The 18,088-nt window shown below is 36.0% G+C and overlaps 1 protein-coding gene across 5 annotated transcripts in view; it reads right to left on the bottom strand.

The window, feature by feature from the left end:
* Positions 1-18,088, bottom strand: part of PTPRC (protein tyrosine phosphatase receptor type C) — a 125,115-nt gene that overhangs the window by 65,142 nt on the left and 41,885 nt on the right. For all 5 annotated transcript variants that reach the window (XM_058700992.1, XM_058700993.1, XM_058700994.1 and 2 more), the window contains exon 3: positions 2,595-2,609. In XM_058700992.1, coding sequence (XP_058556975.1) covers positions 2,595-2,609 — 15 coding nt within the window. The remainder of the gene's footprint in view (positions 1-2,594; positions 2,610-18,088) is intronic.

Raw genomic sequence — 18,088 nt, 5'->3', positions numbered from 1 at the left:
GATATTGAGGTTATAAAGATGTGGGGTTTTTTTTTCTGGATTTTATATGTTTAACATATATTCATTTCTACGAATAGTCAAATGTTATGTTTTTCAGTGTTTAATTAACAACAACAACAACAACAACAAATGATAGCACACAAGTACTTTAACAATTCAGTTCAACAAGAGTGAGTAAGGGAAAATGGCCCAAGAGTGAGTAAGAGAAAATGGGAGGAGAACGAGAATGGGAGAAACTGGAAAAGATTAGAAGTGATAAGATTTAAGAACTGAAATTGAAAGATTACTGAATGGGGAATTAAGAAAATGAAAGTAGAAAGGGCACAGAGAAGTCCTAGCTTCATTCATTATTGTTGAAGGTAAAATGAAATCAGTGTTTACCAAATACAAATAAAATACATCCAAGCCTTATTGAACTGCCCCAATGACAAGCACATAAAATAATGTAGAACTCTTCTGTGGTTACTGAAATCCAAAGTAATTTCAGTACATTTGTTACAGTTGTTATTTTCCAACGAAAATTTTCAATCTCTAGAATTTCATAACCTAATAACACACAAAGCAACGTATTTACTAACAAACCTCTACCCGAGATACACGTCAACATATCTAGCAAAGTGATAGGCAAGTCACCCCTTCCTGTCTTCAGTGTAAAATCCTAAATCCTACTTGACTTATTCTCTCACCTGCTCTTTGTTGAATAAAAGAAGGGACAAGGGTGGAGGCAAAGACAGGAAGAAGACAGATAGGGACAGAGATTGAGAAGATGAAAGGGAGAGGGGGAGGGAGCTTAAAATTATGTGCAATAACATTAATATACTTCCATCATTATAGACGTGAACAATTATTAGTTTGTTGCTTTTAGGTTAACCTATCTTTGGTTTTGGCAGGATTCCAATGATCCCCTGTGCTCTGAGAGAAATGTGATGTTTTCCCTTTATCACCCACTCCCACTTATCTTTTAGATTTGAATTACAAAAAGACTAGAAGGAAAACCACTCCAAATACCTCGCATAATAGTGTTATGCTTTGTTGAAGAGTAGCATTCCTAAAGATTATATATCATCAAGTAAATTCAGTCCAAGGTCTATGAAAAAACGGTATTCAGAAAACTACCCTCCTACCTCGAAGCCTTAATGTTCTTGCACACATCTTAAGCTCACTGCACATCCCCTGGTTCAATAAATAAGACTTTAATTCAGGATGAGAAAAAAATGCTCCAATTGCCAATTCCACATTGGCCTTCATCTTCACTTTGGAGATACTACTGGTTTCCACTGATCACATTCTTGTTGATATTTGCAGGAAGCCATTCTCATTGGCATTTGGGGTCACTATTTTGACTTACCTGATGTCATCATTTGGATGTGTCATCCATCATTTTATAACAGTGCAAGGATAAAGGAAACTCTCTCAGTAAGGTGGTAAGTCGTCTGCATTTTAAACATTCACCCCCTATTCTACCCCATTCCCAATCCCCTCCTGCAACAATAACCAGTTTATATGGTTGGAATGAACTTAATCATTTGTAAAAGGTGGAAATGCTAAAATGGATGAGAGTAGCTGGCATAAACCAATCACAGTTGCTATACCTTAATGACTTTCATGTATTTATAAAGCTTCTCTACCATACTATCCAACCGTAAAATTCCAATATTACATGTTTTAAAAAATAAGAGAATGTGCTTCTTATGCAGATTCAAAAGCATTTTGTTAGTATTCACATGCTTCCTTGTTTCCATAGTTTGGAATGAATTTTCACTTATTTACAAAAACAATTCCTTTAATAACTCAATTTGCAGAACATTTTGAATGTACCTAACTAGAACTGTGCATTAAAATGATTAAGTCAGAATTGTCTTAGTGGCTTTACTTACCTTCTCAATGCATACTTCAACTGTATGATGAATCAGGAAATCAGTAATACATTTTACATAACACTAACATTTAAGTGATATAACTTATTTTTAACCACATGAAATGTACGTTTATCTCTTATTTTTGCATATAATATGTATGAATTTATTTTTAACATCTTCATTGTTTAAATTTAATTGGTCTCAGGATTAGAATGCTCATTAAGACTATTAATTCCATTGTGACAATAGAATTTGAACATGTTATTACAAAATATTTTACTACTCTCAAAGCTTTTCTTTTATATATATGTATATACATATATGTATTTGTATATATACATATATAATATGTTTAGAATTCTAATTTCTCAGATAATTCTTTAACCAATTTTTGACTGTAAAGTTTTGCGACCTAACTTGAATTATTTGCAATGTTAAAATTTAAAAAGAGATTGGAATCCTGCTATGCAATTTATTGTCAAGTATAAGAAAAGCTATAACTTATACACAATAATATATTCAAGTAGTTAACAAAATTTATATGTTATAAGCAGGAATATTAAGAACAAGAAAGTGTCAAAAACATTTTCATAATTCAAGAAATAATTCATAATGATAACATTTGTCCTTGTAAAATGATTTTACTAGACAATAATAGAAAACTCTATCAACATTAAATATATAAACTTTGCAACAAAATAATAAAATAAGTAAAATGAAAATATTAATTCTTACCAGGACTTTCTTCTCCTGAAAAAAGGAAAACAAACATCTATTAGAAAACTTCAAATTTCATAATACATATGTAAATATAAGTTAAATTTCCATATATACATCATCTCTGTGTTAGTTAACATTCACAGAGGGGCAATTTTCAGTACCTTTTACCACTGAAACTACATTCCTTCTCTTAAGGTCATGTTTACAATGTCCAAGTGTGTTAAAACTATGGTATTAGTTTTTGACTTCTCAGGTAAAATAAAAAAGTAATAGAATAAAGGAGAGCTATTAGAATTAATCTCAAGCCTATAAAAGACTTTGGACTTTTTCCCCCTATGCATTCATTTATTTAGATAATGATTATTTATTGAGTGCCTACTGTGTGCTATATGCCACATACTAGCGATACAATATGACCAAGGTAAAGACATTTCTTGCCCCCAAGGAGCTCAGTTCAGTGTAAGGTACAGACCGACCCCCAAAAAAAAGAAAGAAAGAAAGAAAGAAAGAAAGAAAGAAAGAAAGAAAAAGTCTTACAGTGTAATGACCAATGAGATAGAATGTGCCATAGCAGCACAGTTTGGATTGGGGCACCTGGGTGGCTTAGTCAGTCAGTTAAGCATTCGACTCCTGATTTCAGCTCAGGTCATGATTCCAGGATCCTGGGATTGAGCCCAACATCGGGGTCTGCACTGAGCATGGAGCCTACTTAAGATTCTCTCTGTCTCTCCCTCTGCCCCTCTCCCCGACTTGCACTCACTGTCTCTCAAATAAATTTTTAAAAATTAAAAAGGAAAAGCTTATAGAGGGATCACCCAATTTAGACTTCCAGGGTTGGTGTCCAACTGGTAGAGAAGGTGACAGAGAGGGTTTCTTGGATACATTTAAGGTGTGACCTAAAGGATTATGGACAGCTAGCTCAGTCCTAGAGGAATAAGAAGTTGAGATTCGTCCTACAGGCTTTAGACAGCCATCAGAAGAAGGTGTTTAAGGGGAGGACTATTGAAGAAGCATTTCAATTTTCGATTGACCTTGTTGTAAAATGGAAAATAGATTATCAGAAGGCAAAGTTGGGGACAGGAACATCAGGAGACTAAAATAAAAGCATATGAGAAAGATGATGTTCTACATGAGGAAAATGGTACCAAAAAAAAAAAAAGCAAGAAAAAAAATCTGTGAAACACTTTGGAAGTAGTCATCAAGACTTTGTAAATTGTTAGAAGTAAGAAAGGCAGAGAATGAGTAATACGGAAAGCATTCAGGTTGATAGTTTAACATACTAGGCCATTGTAGTAGGTAGATTGTGGAAGCTTTCACTAAGCTAAAGAAGAAAAGCAGAAGAGACAGGAAAATTTGATATTCTTGAAATTCTATGTAAAAATGTTTAGTAATATTTGGAGGTGGAGGTTGGCAGCTCAGGATATCTCTCTGGGTTGAGGCTTTGGATCCACATATAGATGGGTATTGTAGCTATGACGGTGAAGGAGGTCCCCCAGTTATACAAAAGGAGCGTTCGGGATAGAATTCTGAAGTTGAGTAAGCATTCAAGGAGAGGGCCTAAGATTAGGTGACCTAATCTTCTATGTAGGAGGGAAAATGAAGTCAACAAGAGTTACCAATAAAGGGTGTTTCAAGAAGGAAATTAATGAAATCAGATAAAATGAGATTTATCACCTGAGCTTGTGGGAATGTTGGAAAAGTCGGTTTTATTGCCATAATGGGAACTAGATTCAGTCTGCAGTGAGTGAGACATGTTTCACTCTTAGTAAATGACCATGAAAAAGATCATAAAATCCTTTCCCAAATGACAGTCAACTGATGTGAAAAAGAATCAAGAATCAGATAAAAGAAAGGGTTGGTTAATATTTAAGACAGCTTCCTGCTTTGAGATTTTATTTTTTGAGGATAAACTGATCTGAAAAACTTGTCTCCCCTCAGAAGGGCCATCAGATGGGTAGGACCCAGTTTCTTCAGTGACATTCTCTGGTTTATTCCTTGATATAAATAGTATTTTTGTATTTTATATTATATTGTATGTATTATATGTAAATATGTAATTATTAAAATATACATTATTAAAACATATACCGCATCAAATATTTTCTTATTTTCTCATTATAGTTCTCTGCTTTTTCTTAATCATTCATACTTAAGTATTGTTTTTAATGTACATGATTTGGATTTTTGTCCCTCCTCTTGTTTAATCAGCTTTCACCTTTCTATCCCATATAAAATCATGTTTTGATTTTTTAATATTATTTTTATTTTCCTGTTAGTAGCTTTCTCTCTTTTCTCATTTATTTTTATTTCCTTCTAAATTAAGTTCTTAGAATTGTGTCAATTTGCAAAAGAAGCAATAGGTAAAATAAAAAACATTACTATAGGAGTGATTAACAGCTCTTGTGTTTGTTTGTTTTTTTTAATTTTTTTTTTAACGTTTATTTTTGAGACAGAGAGAGACAGAGCATGAACAGGGGAGGGGCAGAGAGAGAGGGAGACACAGAATCTGAAACAGGCTCCAGGCTCTGAGCTGTCAGCACAGAGCCCGACGCGGGGCTGGAACTCACGGACCGCAAGATCATGACCTGAGCCGAAGTCGGACACCCAACCGACTGAGCCACCCAGGCGCCCCAACAGCTCTTGTGTTTTAAGTGAAAGAAGAAATGACTGTCATGATAATTGTAAAGAATTTAGCATATTGCCACATTCAAAATATTCGAGTTAGTTCGAGTGTATAAACACATTTCATATAATACACCTCTTTTCTTTATCTAAGAAGTATATAAGTTTTTAAATATCTAAAACCATTTTGGGGGCGCCTGGGTGGCTCAGTCGGTTGCGCGCCTGACTTCGGCTCACGTCATGATCTCGCAGTTTGTGAGGTCGAGCCCTGCGTGGGGCTCTGTGCTGACAGGTCAGAGCCTGGAGCCTGCTTTGGAGTCTGTGTCTCCTTCTCTCTCTCTCTCTGTCTGCCCCTCCCCCACTCACAGTCTGTCTCTCTCTGTCTCTCAAAAATAAATAAACGTTAAAAAAAAAATGTAAAACTATTTTGATATGTCCCTTCTCAATATAAACACCTAATTCCTTGGAACTTCAAACAAGTTAACTTGATTTAGTTAAGTTTAAACCTATTTATTGTTTTGCTAACTTGATATTAGGTGCTGGGTTTGAACATGTAACAGGTATGGTCCTTTGCCTTAGGAAAAATTACAAACTGTAAGATGTATACAGATAGATATCTACATATATATATATATATATATAGCTCCAATGGTTTGCAAGATAAAGAGAGAGAGAGAGAGAGAGAGAGAGAGAGATCCAGTAGTCTGCAAAGACATTTAAGTCATAGGTGAACCTGATTATGACTAATAATTAAAATTCCTTCCATTGGCGATCAGCAAGAATTACACAATATAAAGAGGAAGCGAAGCAGCTGAAGCTATGTAGCTAAGAGCCTTGCATATAGTAAGTGGTAGATAAGTAATTGTTGAATGGTTTTAAGCATGTGTAAATGCAAGGGAGAAATCAAACAGATCTGATGAAAACACCTTTGGGAGAAGAGCCAAGAGCAAGCCTTATAGGCCACGAAAAGAGATTGAATTTTTTCCTGAGAGTGATGGAAGTCATCAGATCAATAAATATAGAAGAGAAATCAAATAGATTTGATGACAGAAAAAAGAGGAACCTTAATGTTACCTTTACTAGACCCATCACTAACTCCACAGACCATTATACTCTGTTCTCATTTATTAGTTTGTTACCGCCAAAACATGTAGCATAAATGGTATATAATATGTTATAAAAAGGAATTGCGATTTGTCACATATTCATTATGGAAATGGAAAAGGAATATTGGGATAATAAGGAACTTTCTTTTTTTAACATAAGAACCATGAATACTAGAGTAAATATGCTAGAAATGTTCCAAACAGTAGACTCTTCATCAGGCCACATGCATGTTAAATGCCTCAGAGATATTAATTTAATTCTAACTGGTTCAAAAGCAATGAATGTTTTGAAGACAATATGTGGTGTATAGTATTTTAATTCAAGTTTAGAAAATGGTAAATTACCAAAATGGAGAAGACAATTTCTACAGATGTGTTTTTTTAAGAGAATAATTCAGAAATGATACTTTATTGTTATTAATTGCTAATATGTATTGAGTGTTCATGGTGTATGAGGCACTATAGGAAGCCTGTTGCTTGTATTTTCTCTCTTAAGGATCACAACACCCTAAGAAATTAGAAAAGTCAAGTGTCTTGGCTAAGTTCGCAAGGCTGGTATATGCTAGCCCAAACTTGAACCTGAGCCTGTCTGACTCTGCAGACATTGCTGTCAATCCTCAGGCTTCCAGCTTTCCTCATTAATTTATCCTTATCGCTTTTCCTCTACACCTGATCTTTCAACATGAAAATTCTTTTAGCCAATGCTTTAGGCTACACAGAGATTGATATTTATTAAAAGCCCATAGGCTAAATAAAAAAACCTCTTAATCAGTATCGGACTACAGAATACATGACTAATAATGTTACAAATGCTAAAATAAACTTGACCCTAAATATAGACATTTGCAGTAAATTATAGTTTTCTGGATAAATGCTCTATGTATGGTATAGACAAATATTGGAGAAAAATCAGAAGTGTGCCGGTTTAATTTACTAAAGAATATTATTTTGACAGGGAAGTCAACCAAACTACAGTAACAGCAAACAAAAGTACTATAACGCACAGACCCCGTGTTTATCTGTGAAGAGACTTCCATAGCTTGGAAACAGAAAAACAACTTATTTCTATATGTGTATCTCCATCTATGTATTTCTGTTCTAATCACGGCCCCATTCAACATTTCCCCAAATCCTTTAATCTTCAATGCAACAAAATTTAACATCCATGGCAAATAACATATATCTAAAAATGGATCACATTTTCCTTTCATGCTTACTTCCCATAAAGGCTTCTCAGATTGAACGTACGTTTTCCATTATACCCCTTTAGCTCAGAATCTGATTCTAAAGTCCTCCACTGAGTGATTTTCAGGCTATTTTGAAATCTTGTAGCTTATTTTAAGGTTTATTTCATTTTCTTTATAGAGTATCACACACACATACACAGTCTTTTATCTCTTTGAAAGAAAATTCCAAGTCCAGCATCACAGTTTAGACTCAATAGAAGACTAAATTTATTCTCATAGTCACAAAATCCCTATAAACAGATTTTCAATCTCTGTAACACTTTCAGTCAACATGATAAATCACATGAAAATTACTTAGGCACTCAATAAATCTTACAGAAGCTCACTAAAATAAAATTTCAAAGATGAAAACCACTTCCAAATTTGAGCTAATGTCCTTAAGAAAATATTCAGGAACTACAGCAGTGCGATTGACATTAATTTCAACAAGCCATATCTACTAGATTACATAAAATAAAAAAATGTTCAATTATTTTTATTTATTTATTAATTTTTTAATGTTTATTTCTGTGTGTGTGAGAGCGAGAGACGTAGAGAAAGAGAGGGCACAGGTGGACGTGCGCTGAGGGAGGGACAGAGAGGGGGACAGAAGATCTGAAGCAGGCACCACGCTGACAGCAGAGATCCTGATGTGGGGCTCAAACCCACGAACAGTGAGATTATTACCTGAGCTGAAGTCGGACACAACTGACTGAACCACCTAGGGGCCCCAATTTTTAAATTTTTTTAAAAATTTTATTTATTTTTGAGAAACAGAGAAAGAGAGAGAGAGCATTGGCAGGGGAAGGGCAGAGAAAGAGGGAGACACAGAAACCAAAGCAGGTTCCAGGCTCTGAGCTGTCAGCACAGAGCCCAACGCGGGCCTAGAACCCACCAACTGTGAGATCATAACCTGAGCACAAGTCAGACCCTCAACTGACTGAACCACCCAGGTGCCCCTCAATTACTTTTAAAATATCAAAAAACTTAAGTACAAATCTCAAAGTAGGAACATATATAAAGACAACCTACATGAAAGAGCCTAGTTAAAAATCTAATATCTGAAGGACATATCCCCTCCAAAAACCATCTAATGACTTCCATAAATGTAAGCATGCAGTAACAAATGCTTCCATGGAGACTATTTCTATATATCAGATAGGATAAATAGGTGAAGCTACTTAAATATTTAGAGGAGACTGCACTATCGAAGATATCTCTATCACATTTTGCAATTCTTCCTAAATTATATGAACAATGACTTCAATTGTCTATTATATTTCCATATGCAGACATTATCAGAACATTACTGAAACACAGGAAGAAGCAACTGTGCTGAAACCTCATGATTAAACAGTCCGACCCTATCAGACTGGTTATATGAAATCTTTAGTTATTTCATGACCTACTCATTCTACTGCAGGTCAAAGACGGATCTGCTTGGCCAATGTGAAGCGAAAGAACTAATGTAGTTATCTCAGCTGTTTGGCATAGGCAAACATCCCCATACTCTTTATGCTCTAGTTCACATATAACTTAAAAGCAACCATATACTGTTAGTGGAGTCAGACTTGGAAAAAGCAAATAAACGTCTGCATAAAGTACTTAATAACTAGTGCATAATAAATACCTATTTAATATTAGGAAATTGTATTAATATAAGTAGCATTAAAATACATGCAAACATTCTATATGAACAATGCTGGAAGGGTGTGGAAAACAGGTAAAGAAAATAGTGGGGATTAAGAGGGCGTGTGTGACAATAAAGAGAAAGCACTGGTACTTCTAAAAGTATAAACTGCATTGAGCACTTTTAAATTCTATAAACACAGGAGATAAATATAATAAAATAGACCATAGTAATAGACTTAGTATTTCCATATATTATCTTTTGACTTCACTCTTCTGGGATAACATTTTCTGCATTTTTTTTTTTTTAAAGGGAAATGCCTGTTTTCATTATTTAGACAAGGGAATATTTAGAAATATTCCAGTAGGTGGCACCATAGCTCCAAAAATCTGTAAATCATGGTACACGCGCTCTTTTCCATGTTAATCCTGTGTGAATTACCAATGGAATTGACTAAGTACATTAAACAGCTGAACATGCAGATAACAGAGCACTGGATCTTCAAAGCTTCTAACACGTGTATTGTTGCTGAATTTACCTTTCCCAATATGTTTCCTTTACAACTCAAAGTGTTTAAGTGATCACAAATCAAAGTTACCTTGAAGTCATGCCCCTAAGTCCCTGTTCAGAAATTTCATCAAAAACCGGGAATCAGTCGAGTGAAAATGACATTTCAAAAGACGTACTTGGGCTTTAAATACCATCCGTTCCCAACCCCACCGCTGCCCCCACCCCACAAAAAAAAGGAAATGGAATGCCATTTCCAAAGGGATTTAAACATGTCTAATTCAGCAAATCTAAGTACAAGGACAGAAGGGTGAAACAGGATAGATGAAATAAATACGTATTCTCAGCATCTGCCCTAAAAGAACAGTGGCATGTTTTGAAGGCTGAGAATGCATATCTGACCTCTATAAATATAAAGGCCATACAAAAGTGAAATAAGCACACCAAGACAAAAATTAAGGGTCAGCGAAAACAGATATGCCTGGTTTTCCTTGTTTGGTAAGGCGTGATAATAATAAAGCACATAAATAAAAATGAAAGGATTCTACTTTTAGTTACTCTATAAACCTGGTATATGGTTCACAGACAGCAAATCCCACAAATTACATCAAATTAATAAATTCTGTGGAGTAAGCACTCTGAGCAAGGGACAGACAAGGTTTTATCCAGATTTCATAGAAACATAGGAAATAGTCTATCCTCCATTAGCTTATCAGTAAATATAATAATCACAGAGGCAGTTTTACTGAAATGTTATGTATCAGACACCATGTTAACATCTTTGCGTGTTTTTGTATTTACTCATCCAAGCAAAGCCAGTGGATTAGCAATTATTTTTCCTATTTTGTAGAGAATGAAACTAAGACTTGGCGTTTAGTAAATTTCTCATAGTCATACACCCAGGAAGTGTTGACTTTGAAGGAGTGTCTGTCTAATCACAATTTTCTTCTGCTTCACTCAGACTTTATGTTAAAACATTGGTTGTATTGTGGAAATGCCTGGAATCTCATGAATGAAACAGCTACTGCTTACCACCAGAAAATAATTTCAGAGATTTCAACTTCTACGGAAACATAGGATGTTAATATCTATTGACATGTAGTTCATTTGATAGATAAGGAAACTAAAACTCGGGAAGCTTAAATGCCTTTCTGATTTCGTGCAATTTAGTAAGACTCGTGATTTCCAAGCTCCACCAATTATCACAGAATTTCAACATACTTTAAATAGAAATGGACCTTCAAGGGGCGCCTGGGTGGCTCTGTCGGTTTGGCATCCAACTTCAGCTCAGGTCATGATCTTGCGGTTTGTGGGTTCCAGCCTGCATTGGGCTCTGTGCTGACAGCTCAGAGTGAGTCGGGAGTCTCCTTCAGATTCTATGCCTCCCTCTCTCTGCCCTCCTTCTCTCTCTCTCTCTCTCTCTCAAATAAATAAACATTACTAAAAAAAAAAAAAAAAAAAAAAAAAAAAAGAAACGGACATTCAAGAAACAACTAGACCAAGCCTCTAAGAAGAAAGATAGAAGGCCAAATAAACAGAAGAGAGACTTGGGAGAAACAGAGACAATGCAAGGAGCAGCAGAAACCCTGAAGCCAACAGTAGTTCATATTGTCAGAAATGAGACAACATGACATCCATGAACAAAGAACAAGGAGTTATAAAAAGCAACATTTCAAGATCAAGAAAGGAAGCCAATAGATACTGGATAAAACATTTGAAACGAAAAAGAAAAAAGAAACAGCAGTACAACAGAAAATATCATTTAAATGACAAAATATCTTGAAGTATTTATGTTTGCTTCTGGAAAGCAGGAATTGAGGATGGGAAGTGGGATGGAGACAAAGGACTGACCTTATTTACTATAAACCTTATAGTACTATCCAGACTTTCAAACTACACATGCACACATGCACACACACTTGAATAAAAATACAAATAAAGTTATCAGTATGTAAAATTGAGGATAAAGAGGGCAAACGTATAAGGCCTGGGGTGGAGGAAAATCAGGGAATACCTTACTTTAAATATAGCAATCATACCTAGGTGTTTCCTAAAGAACTTGTGTGTGAAACATCACAGATATTCTTGCTTCATTGTGAGCACATACGAGTTTTCAAACACATTCACCTCTAAAACCAGGCATGCATTTATATGTCTTTTATATTTGGCTTAAAACATCATATTATCAATTTTAGCCATACTGATTAAATAAATAACAATATTAATAAATCCAAGATGATCATCTGTAAAAGATTGGTTACTTTGCCTTATTTTTTATCTTAAAATATTTATCTCTATGTCACTGCGGGGCGGGGGGATTTTAGGAATAGCCAGATTATCACTTCCTGTCTAATGATAGTCAACCTGAGATCTTTGATTTAGATTCACAAGTCTTAAAATGTCCCACAGTCAAATTTGTTTCAGAAATATTTTATGCTACATGTCCCTCAGAGACATTTATTAAGTATTAACATATTAAGGGCAAAGAGAAATTTATGTAGCTTTGTTTAATCAGAATCTCCCAGAGGTATTTGCCACCGATCCATTTTTTTCCAAGGACATAATGTACACATTATCATGAAACAAAAGCACTTTGGAACCTCCATGGAACACAGTTTATGATTCTGGTTTGGATTAGTTACATATAGCTTCACATGTATATAAAGAGAGAGAATAAGCAGTGTTATAATCCTGATAAATATAAAATCAGGATTTGTATCTGCACCAGATTAAAAATTCAGATTAAATTCAGTGAAAAATTCTGAGCTCCACCTGTCCACATGCTGATTCAGTAGGTTTGAGGTATGATTTGGGTTCTAGTAATTTCTCAAAGTTCTGATGGCGATCATGGTGGGGCACATGGCTTAAGAATGATTCATAAAGCTACTTCCCTTATGCACGTATAGTTAACCCTTGAACCACACGGGTTTGAACTACACGGGTCTGCTGACACGCAGATTTTTTACAGTGCGATACTGTAAATGTATTTTCTTTATAATTTTCTTAAAAGCATTTTCTTTTCTCTAGCTTACTTTATTGTAATAATACAGTATGTACTACATATAAACATACAAACTATGGGCCAATAGACTGTTTTTGTTACCAGTAAGGCTTCCAGTCAAGAGATGGCTACGAGTAGTTAAGTTTTAGGAGAGTTGAAAGTTGTACTCTGATTTTCAACTGCAGGGCGGCTGGCACCCCCTTACCCTCCAGTCAGATTTACAGGGCATACCTCAGAGATATTGCAGATTCAATTCTAGACTAGCACAATAAAGCAAATAACACCATAAGAGAGTCAAATGAATTTTTTGCTTTTTTTAGTGCATATGTTATGTTTATACTACACTGTAGTCTATTAAGTGTGCAATACCTTGGGTCTAAAAAAATGTACATACTTTAATTTAAAAATACCTTAGTGCTAAAAAATTCTAATCATCTGAGCTTTCAGCGAGTTATAATCACTAATCAAAGTCACCATAACAAATACACTAATAATGAAAAAGTTTGAAATATTGCAAAAACTATCAAAATGTGACACAGGGCCATGAATTGAGCAAATGCTGTGAGAAAAATGATGCGAACAGACTTGCTGGAAGCAAGATTGTCACAAACCTTCAATTTGTAAAAAAAATCCAGTATCTGCAAAGTGCAGTAAGACAGTGCAATAAAAGAAGTACACCTGTATTCTCCTGTTAAATGTCTTTTTGTTTCTTATGAAAATGTCTGTTTTTATTTCTCTAAATCCAGGCATAAGTATCTAACTTATAAAAAATACCTCAGATAGCAAAAACTTTTTAATTATATTAACAGGGGCACTTGGGTGGCTCAGTCAGTTAAGCATCTGATATCAGCTCAGGTCATGATCTTAGGTCTTGTGGGTTCGAGCCCCACGTCAGGCTTCATGCTGACCGCTCAGAGCCTGGAACCTGCATCAGATTCTGTGTCTCCCTCTCTCTCTCTGCCCCTCCCCCGCTCACACTCATACTCTGTCTCTCTCTATCTCTCTCAAAAATAAACAAACATTAAAAGAAATTAATTATATTAACTCCTTAATGTATGTTTTTGTAGCTTTTGGCTTTCTCTAGGATAGAGTAAGATTGTGCGCAAAGATACACAAAGAATCATCAAAGGATGTTGGTACAAGTGGTGAAATTGATTAGTGTCCTTAAGTATTGATAATACCATTTAATAATCTACTATTTAATAAGCTACTATGTTGATGACATTCCTCTTTTTGCAGATGAAGTCTGAAAAAATAAATTTGTGCAAGTCTAGAGAACTCAGACCAGAAGAGTTTGATTTCAAATGTACATCTGACACTAAAAGCCTCATGCTTATTCAACCATACTGTGCTCGAAGGGAGAAATATTTATGCTAAATCCAATAATTGTGCGAAAGACCCATCAGAGACCCAAGCATGAGTAAAATATCACGGATGAAGCATTAAAATGGGATTCAGAGTTAAGTCACACATTAAAATGTCTTTTTAAAAAGTGCAAATTGCTGAATAATGACCTTAAAAGAGTTAGAAAAAACATTTCTTTAGGGAAAAAAAAGTGAGGGGGGAGGGTGTGGACAGGCATATCACCAAGTAAAACTGGGGTATGGACTTAGCCTTCATTATTTTTACCCACATCTTCAAGAAAGGAAAAATAGAACATACTTGAAAATGCTTTACGCGTATTACATCTGTGCTTTAAAACAACACAACACAACAAGCTTGTGCAGATCAAACCTATATCTTGTGGAAGTGGGTGCAGGAGTGAATGGGTGGGCGAATGAATGGGGGGTGAATGAGTGGGGGGTGAGTGCATGGAGGGGTGAGGCCCCGCATGGGGAAGAAGTCTGCCAAGAAGAGTGAGCACTATGTGTTTACTCCAGGTCTGGAGTCAGTGACTTACAGCACCACCCACGAACCTCTCTAAATGAACCAGGACTGAACTGTAAATGATAGTAGTGTGTGTGTGTGTGTGTGTGTGTGTGTGTGTGTGTGTGTGAACTAAATACAAGATAATAAGAAATAAACAGAAAATAAATACGAGGCTATGGGGAGTCCGCCTACCAAACTAGAGTCTTATCTCACAAACAGAATCGCATGTCCGCTGAAGCTGCACAAAAGCCTTCTCTCCTGAAAGAAAAGGCAATAAAAGCAAAGGCTGATAAATGCACCGCTACCTTCTCATTACCCCTTAATGAAAACTCTGAACAGAAACCTTTGATTTACTTTCAGAATCATTAAAGGAATCCCAGGCATAACGGGAAAAGCTACACTTTCAAATAGAAAAGGTTTTCAAAATGTTGTTCTCACAAGTGTGCTGTTTGCACAGCTAAAAGCTAACAGCAGTGTCTTGACTGCTCTTGTGGTTTCTTCTCTTCGGTGTACTTCTGTTTTTCTGATTCGAAGTCTTTATAGGAAAGGAAGAGGCACATCTCCTGCGGTTAAGCACACAGCGCTTCCAAATGGTGAAATGGGTTGCCATAGCGCCAGCATAATCAGCCCTATCTCAGGGTTAAACCACAACTTCTCTAGTTGATGTTGAAGCTGTCTGATTATACATTTAACTGCTACCAAAAAAAAACAAAAAAAAAAAAAAACAAAAAACAAACAAACAAAAAACAAAATACAAAACAAAAAACCCCTGAATTTCAGGTTAATTTGCTTTTGTTTCACTGAAAAGGTATTTCACAGGTAGGCTGATTATTATGATAGTGATGTTTCACTGAGCAAGCACTCCATTTTGAAAAGCATTTGCAAGTGATATTTTAATGAGGAAAAAAAATGGTAGATCTGATCGTATCTTTCATAACATACAAAGTGACCATCTCTTTGGCCAGCAATTAACGTTGATTAATCAGTCACATAATGAAACTTGAGGAAAACAGATTACAAAAAAAAAAAAAAAAGAGAGAGAGAGAAGAAGACACAGGTGTTTGTTTATTTGTAAATAGAGTTCACATTCCTTTTACTTCAAGATTATGAGAGGATGGGAGAAAAGGCAAGGATATTTCCCATATCATCACATAGGAGCACAGCTCTCCCACGATGACAGTCTACCTCACATCCCGTGCAGACAAAGGTAAATCAGTCGAGCGACTTCCCTAATGTTGCACTTGAAGCCTTATGAGAGGTGATGCCCAAAAACACAGAAATGGAGAGGAGCATTTTCCTGCCTTGCCGCGTTACCTGGCATACTTCAGCCCTGAGAGGTAAGTGATAATATCAAGCTGAGTATTTCTACCAATTATCTCACAATCTGACTAAAAACAATTGTTTCATGGTACAGGAAGTATTAAAAAAATATATTAACAGCTCCTGCATTTGCTACTAACTGCATAATGCCACCTCCTAGGAAGAGAGAATTTAGAGCATTCGTTTCACGTCATTCTCTGAACTTTAGAACCTAGTCCTTGACACCTGGGGTCTGTGCTTCCTTTTCCTTTCCACTGTTTGACCCTAGTCCAAGTAGTTCTATTTCACTGACTTTGTGTGTGTGTGTGTGTGTGTGTGTGTGTGAGCTCTATGCCCATTCTGGGGCTCGAACTCACCACCGGAGATCAGTAGTCTCATGCTCCACCAACTGAGCCAGCCAAGTGCCCCTGTCTCCTTGACTTTTACACTCAGTTTCCAAGCTGCAACTTCCTCCCTCCCTTCCCCGTGCATGTTAGAGATTGCCACATCAGTCTACTTTTTAAATGTACTGATATGTTTCCTGTTAAAATATGCTTAATTCCAAAATTTTTACTATCATTGTGGAAAGCCCTTCACACTCCATCTCCAACCTGCCTCTCCAATGATGTTATCGATGTGCTTAAATGAAGTCACTTTTTTCATGTGAAATTTAGTTCAGAGGTAACTTATTGTAACCCAACAAGTTTCAGCACATGGCCCCTCTCTCCCTTTCAGTTTAACATTTCGCCCAGAATACCATTCCTTCTTTTACTGACTCTTAGTCATAGCCCTTTCAAGACACTGTTCAAATTCCAACTTCATGACCATTGTCCTGGTCTTCTCAGACCACCGAAGTCTCCTAATATTTACAGTAATGATCACGTGTGCCACTCACAGGGATGCATATCATAAATTGACTTATGTGATTAGCTATCTTTCATAGAGCGTTCCAGTTAAGATCATAGACTTTGGAAACCACACACAGAAGTTTGAATCTCTCGGTTGCAGCTCCCTCACTATGTGACCTGGGGAAAAATGACATACTGTCTCTGAGCATCGGTTCCTCATCAGTTAATCTATAATATCTACTCATAGGGTTGTTATAGCTTTTAAATAAGACAAGGCAATGTTTGTGAAGTTCCTACTAAGGAAGTAAGCCCTGAGCACTTCCTCACTTAGGAGCTGGACAACTGGTAGCGATCATTGTTATTCATCATCATGATTACCACCTGGAGGCATTTGACTTACCTCAGTTTGGGTTTCTTAAGGGCACTGCTGAAATCAGCATCTCTTGTATCCTACACAATAACTAGTTTATGAAGATGCATAATACAAATTCTTGGTTTTAATCTTAATATTGTTTGGGCCTATTGGTCCCATGTTAACAAAACTTTGAGCAATGTAATTTTGAAACTCATTGTAAGATGTGGCATGTGTAATTTCTCATTTCATAAGATGGTATTGCATTTCCTCTTGGCATTTTCATATACTTTCAGATTTTCATATATGTCTATATTTATGTCACACAAGGAAGAGCAAAATGCAAAACTATACCCGGAAAGAGCTGGGCTTTGCACTGTACTCAAACTGAGGTGGGTTTGGATCCTAGCCCAGCCACTTAGGGCCTTGTGTGGGATAAAAGATGTTTGGGAGTTTTATCCTCCTTGTACGTAGAGATAGGATCATTATACTTAGTGGATGTGTAGTTTGATAAGAGGATTCGACGGAGTAATACTTGCAGGGGACTTTACAAAATGGATAGCAGGCACACAGGTGGTGTTAAATAAATGTTCATTACAGTTAACACCAGTCTCTCCCTCTGCCTTCTCCATTGAATGGCCATCAATGGACACTTTTCAAATGACAGTCGGGAATCCAGTGATATCTAAAACTATATTAAGAACGTATCGGGACTGAGCCATCTATCTGTATAAGTGGTACACGAAACTTCATTTTATTTTTAATTATGAGTCAGATAAGAATCTATATGTGCCTACTATCTTGAATTCTAGATTTTTGCATAATGTCTCTATTATTATGCAATTTTTGCTCATCAAGGAAGAAAAGAAAGTGAGTTATATTCCCAGATTATAGTATTTAGTGTGCCCCTTTGCTTGAATATGCTTATTACATTCAATTGCTGTATTTTATCATATTCCTTTTCCACTCTCCCTCATCCTTTGGAAGCCTTCAAAGAAGTTTTATCAAAACCAAGGCTCACTCGGCGATCAAACAGAATGAAATCTTGC

Source organism: Neofelis nebulosa, chromosome 15, assembly GCF_028018385.1.
Source record: "Neofelis nebulosa isolate mNeoNeb1 chromosome 15, mNeoNeb1.pri, whole genome shotgun sequence".
Classification (NCBI taxonomy): Eukaryota; Metazoa; Chordata; class Mammalia; order Carnivora; family Felidae; genus Neofelis; species Neofelis nebulosa.
This window is presented reverse-complemented; position numbering and strand designations above follow the sequence as displayed.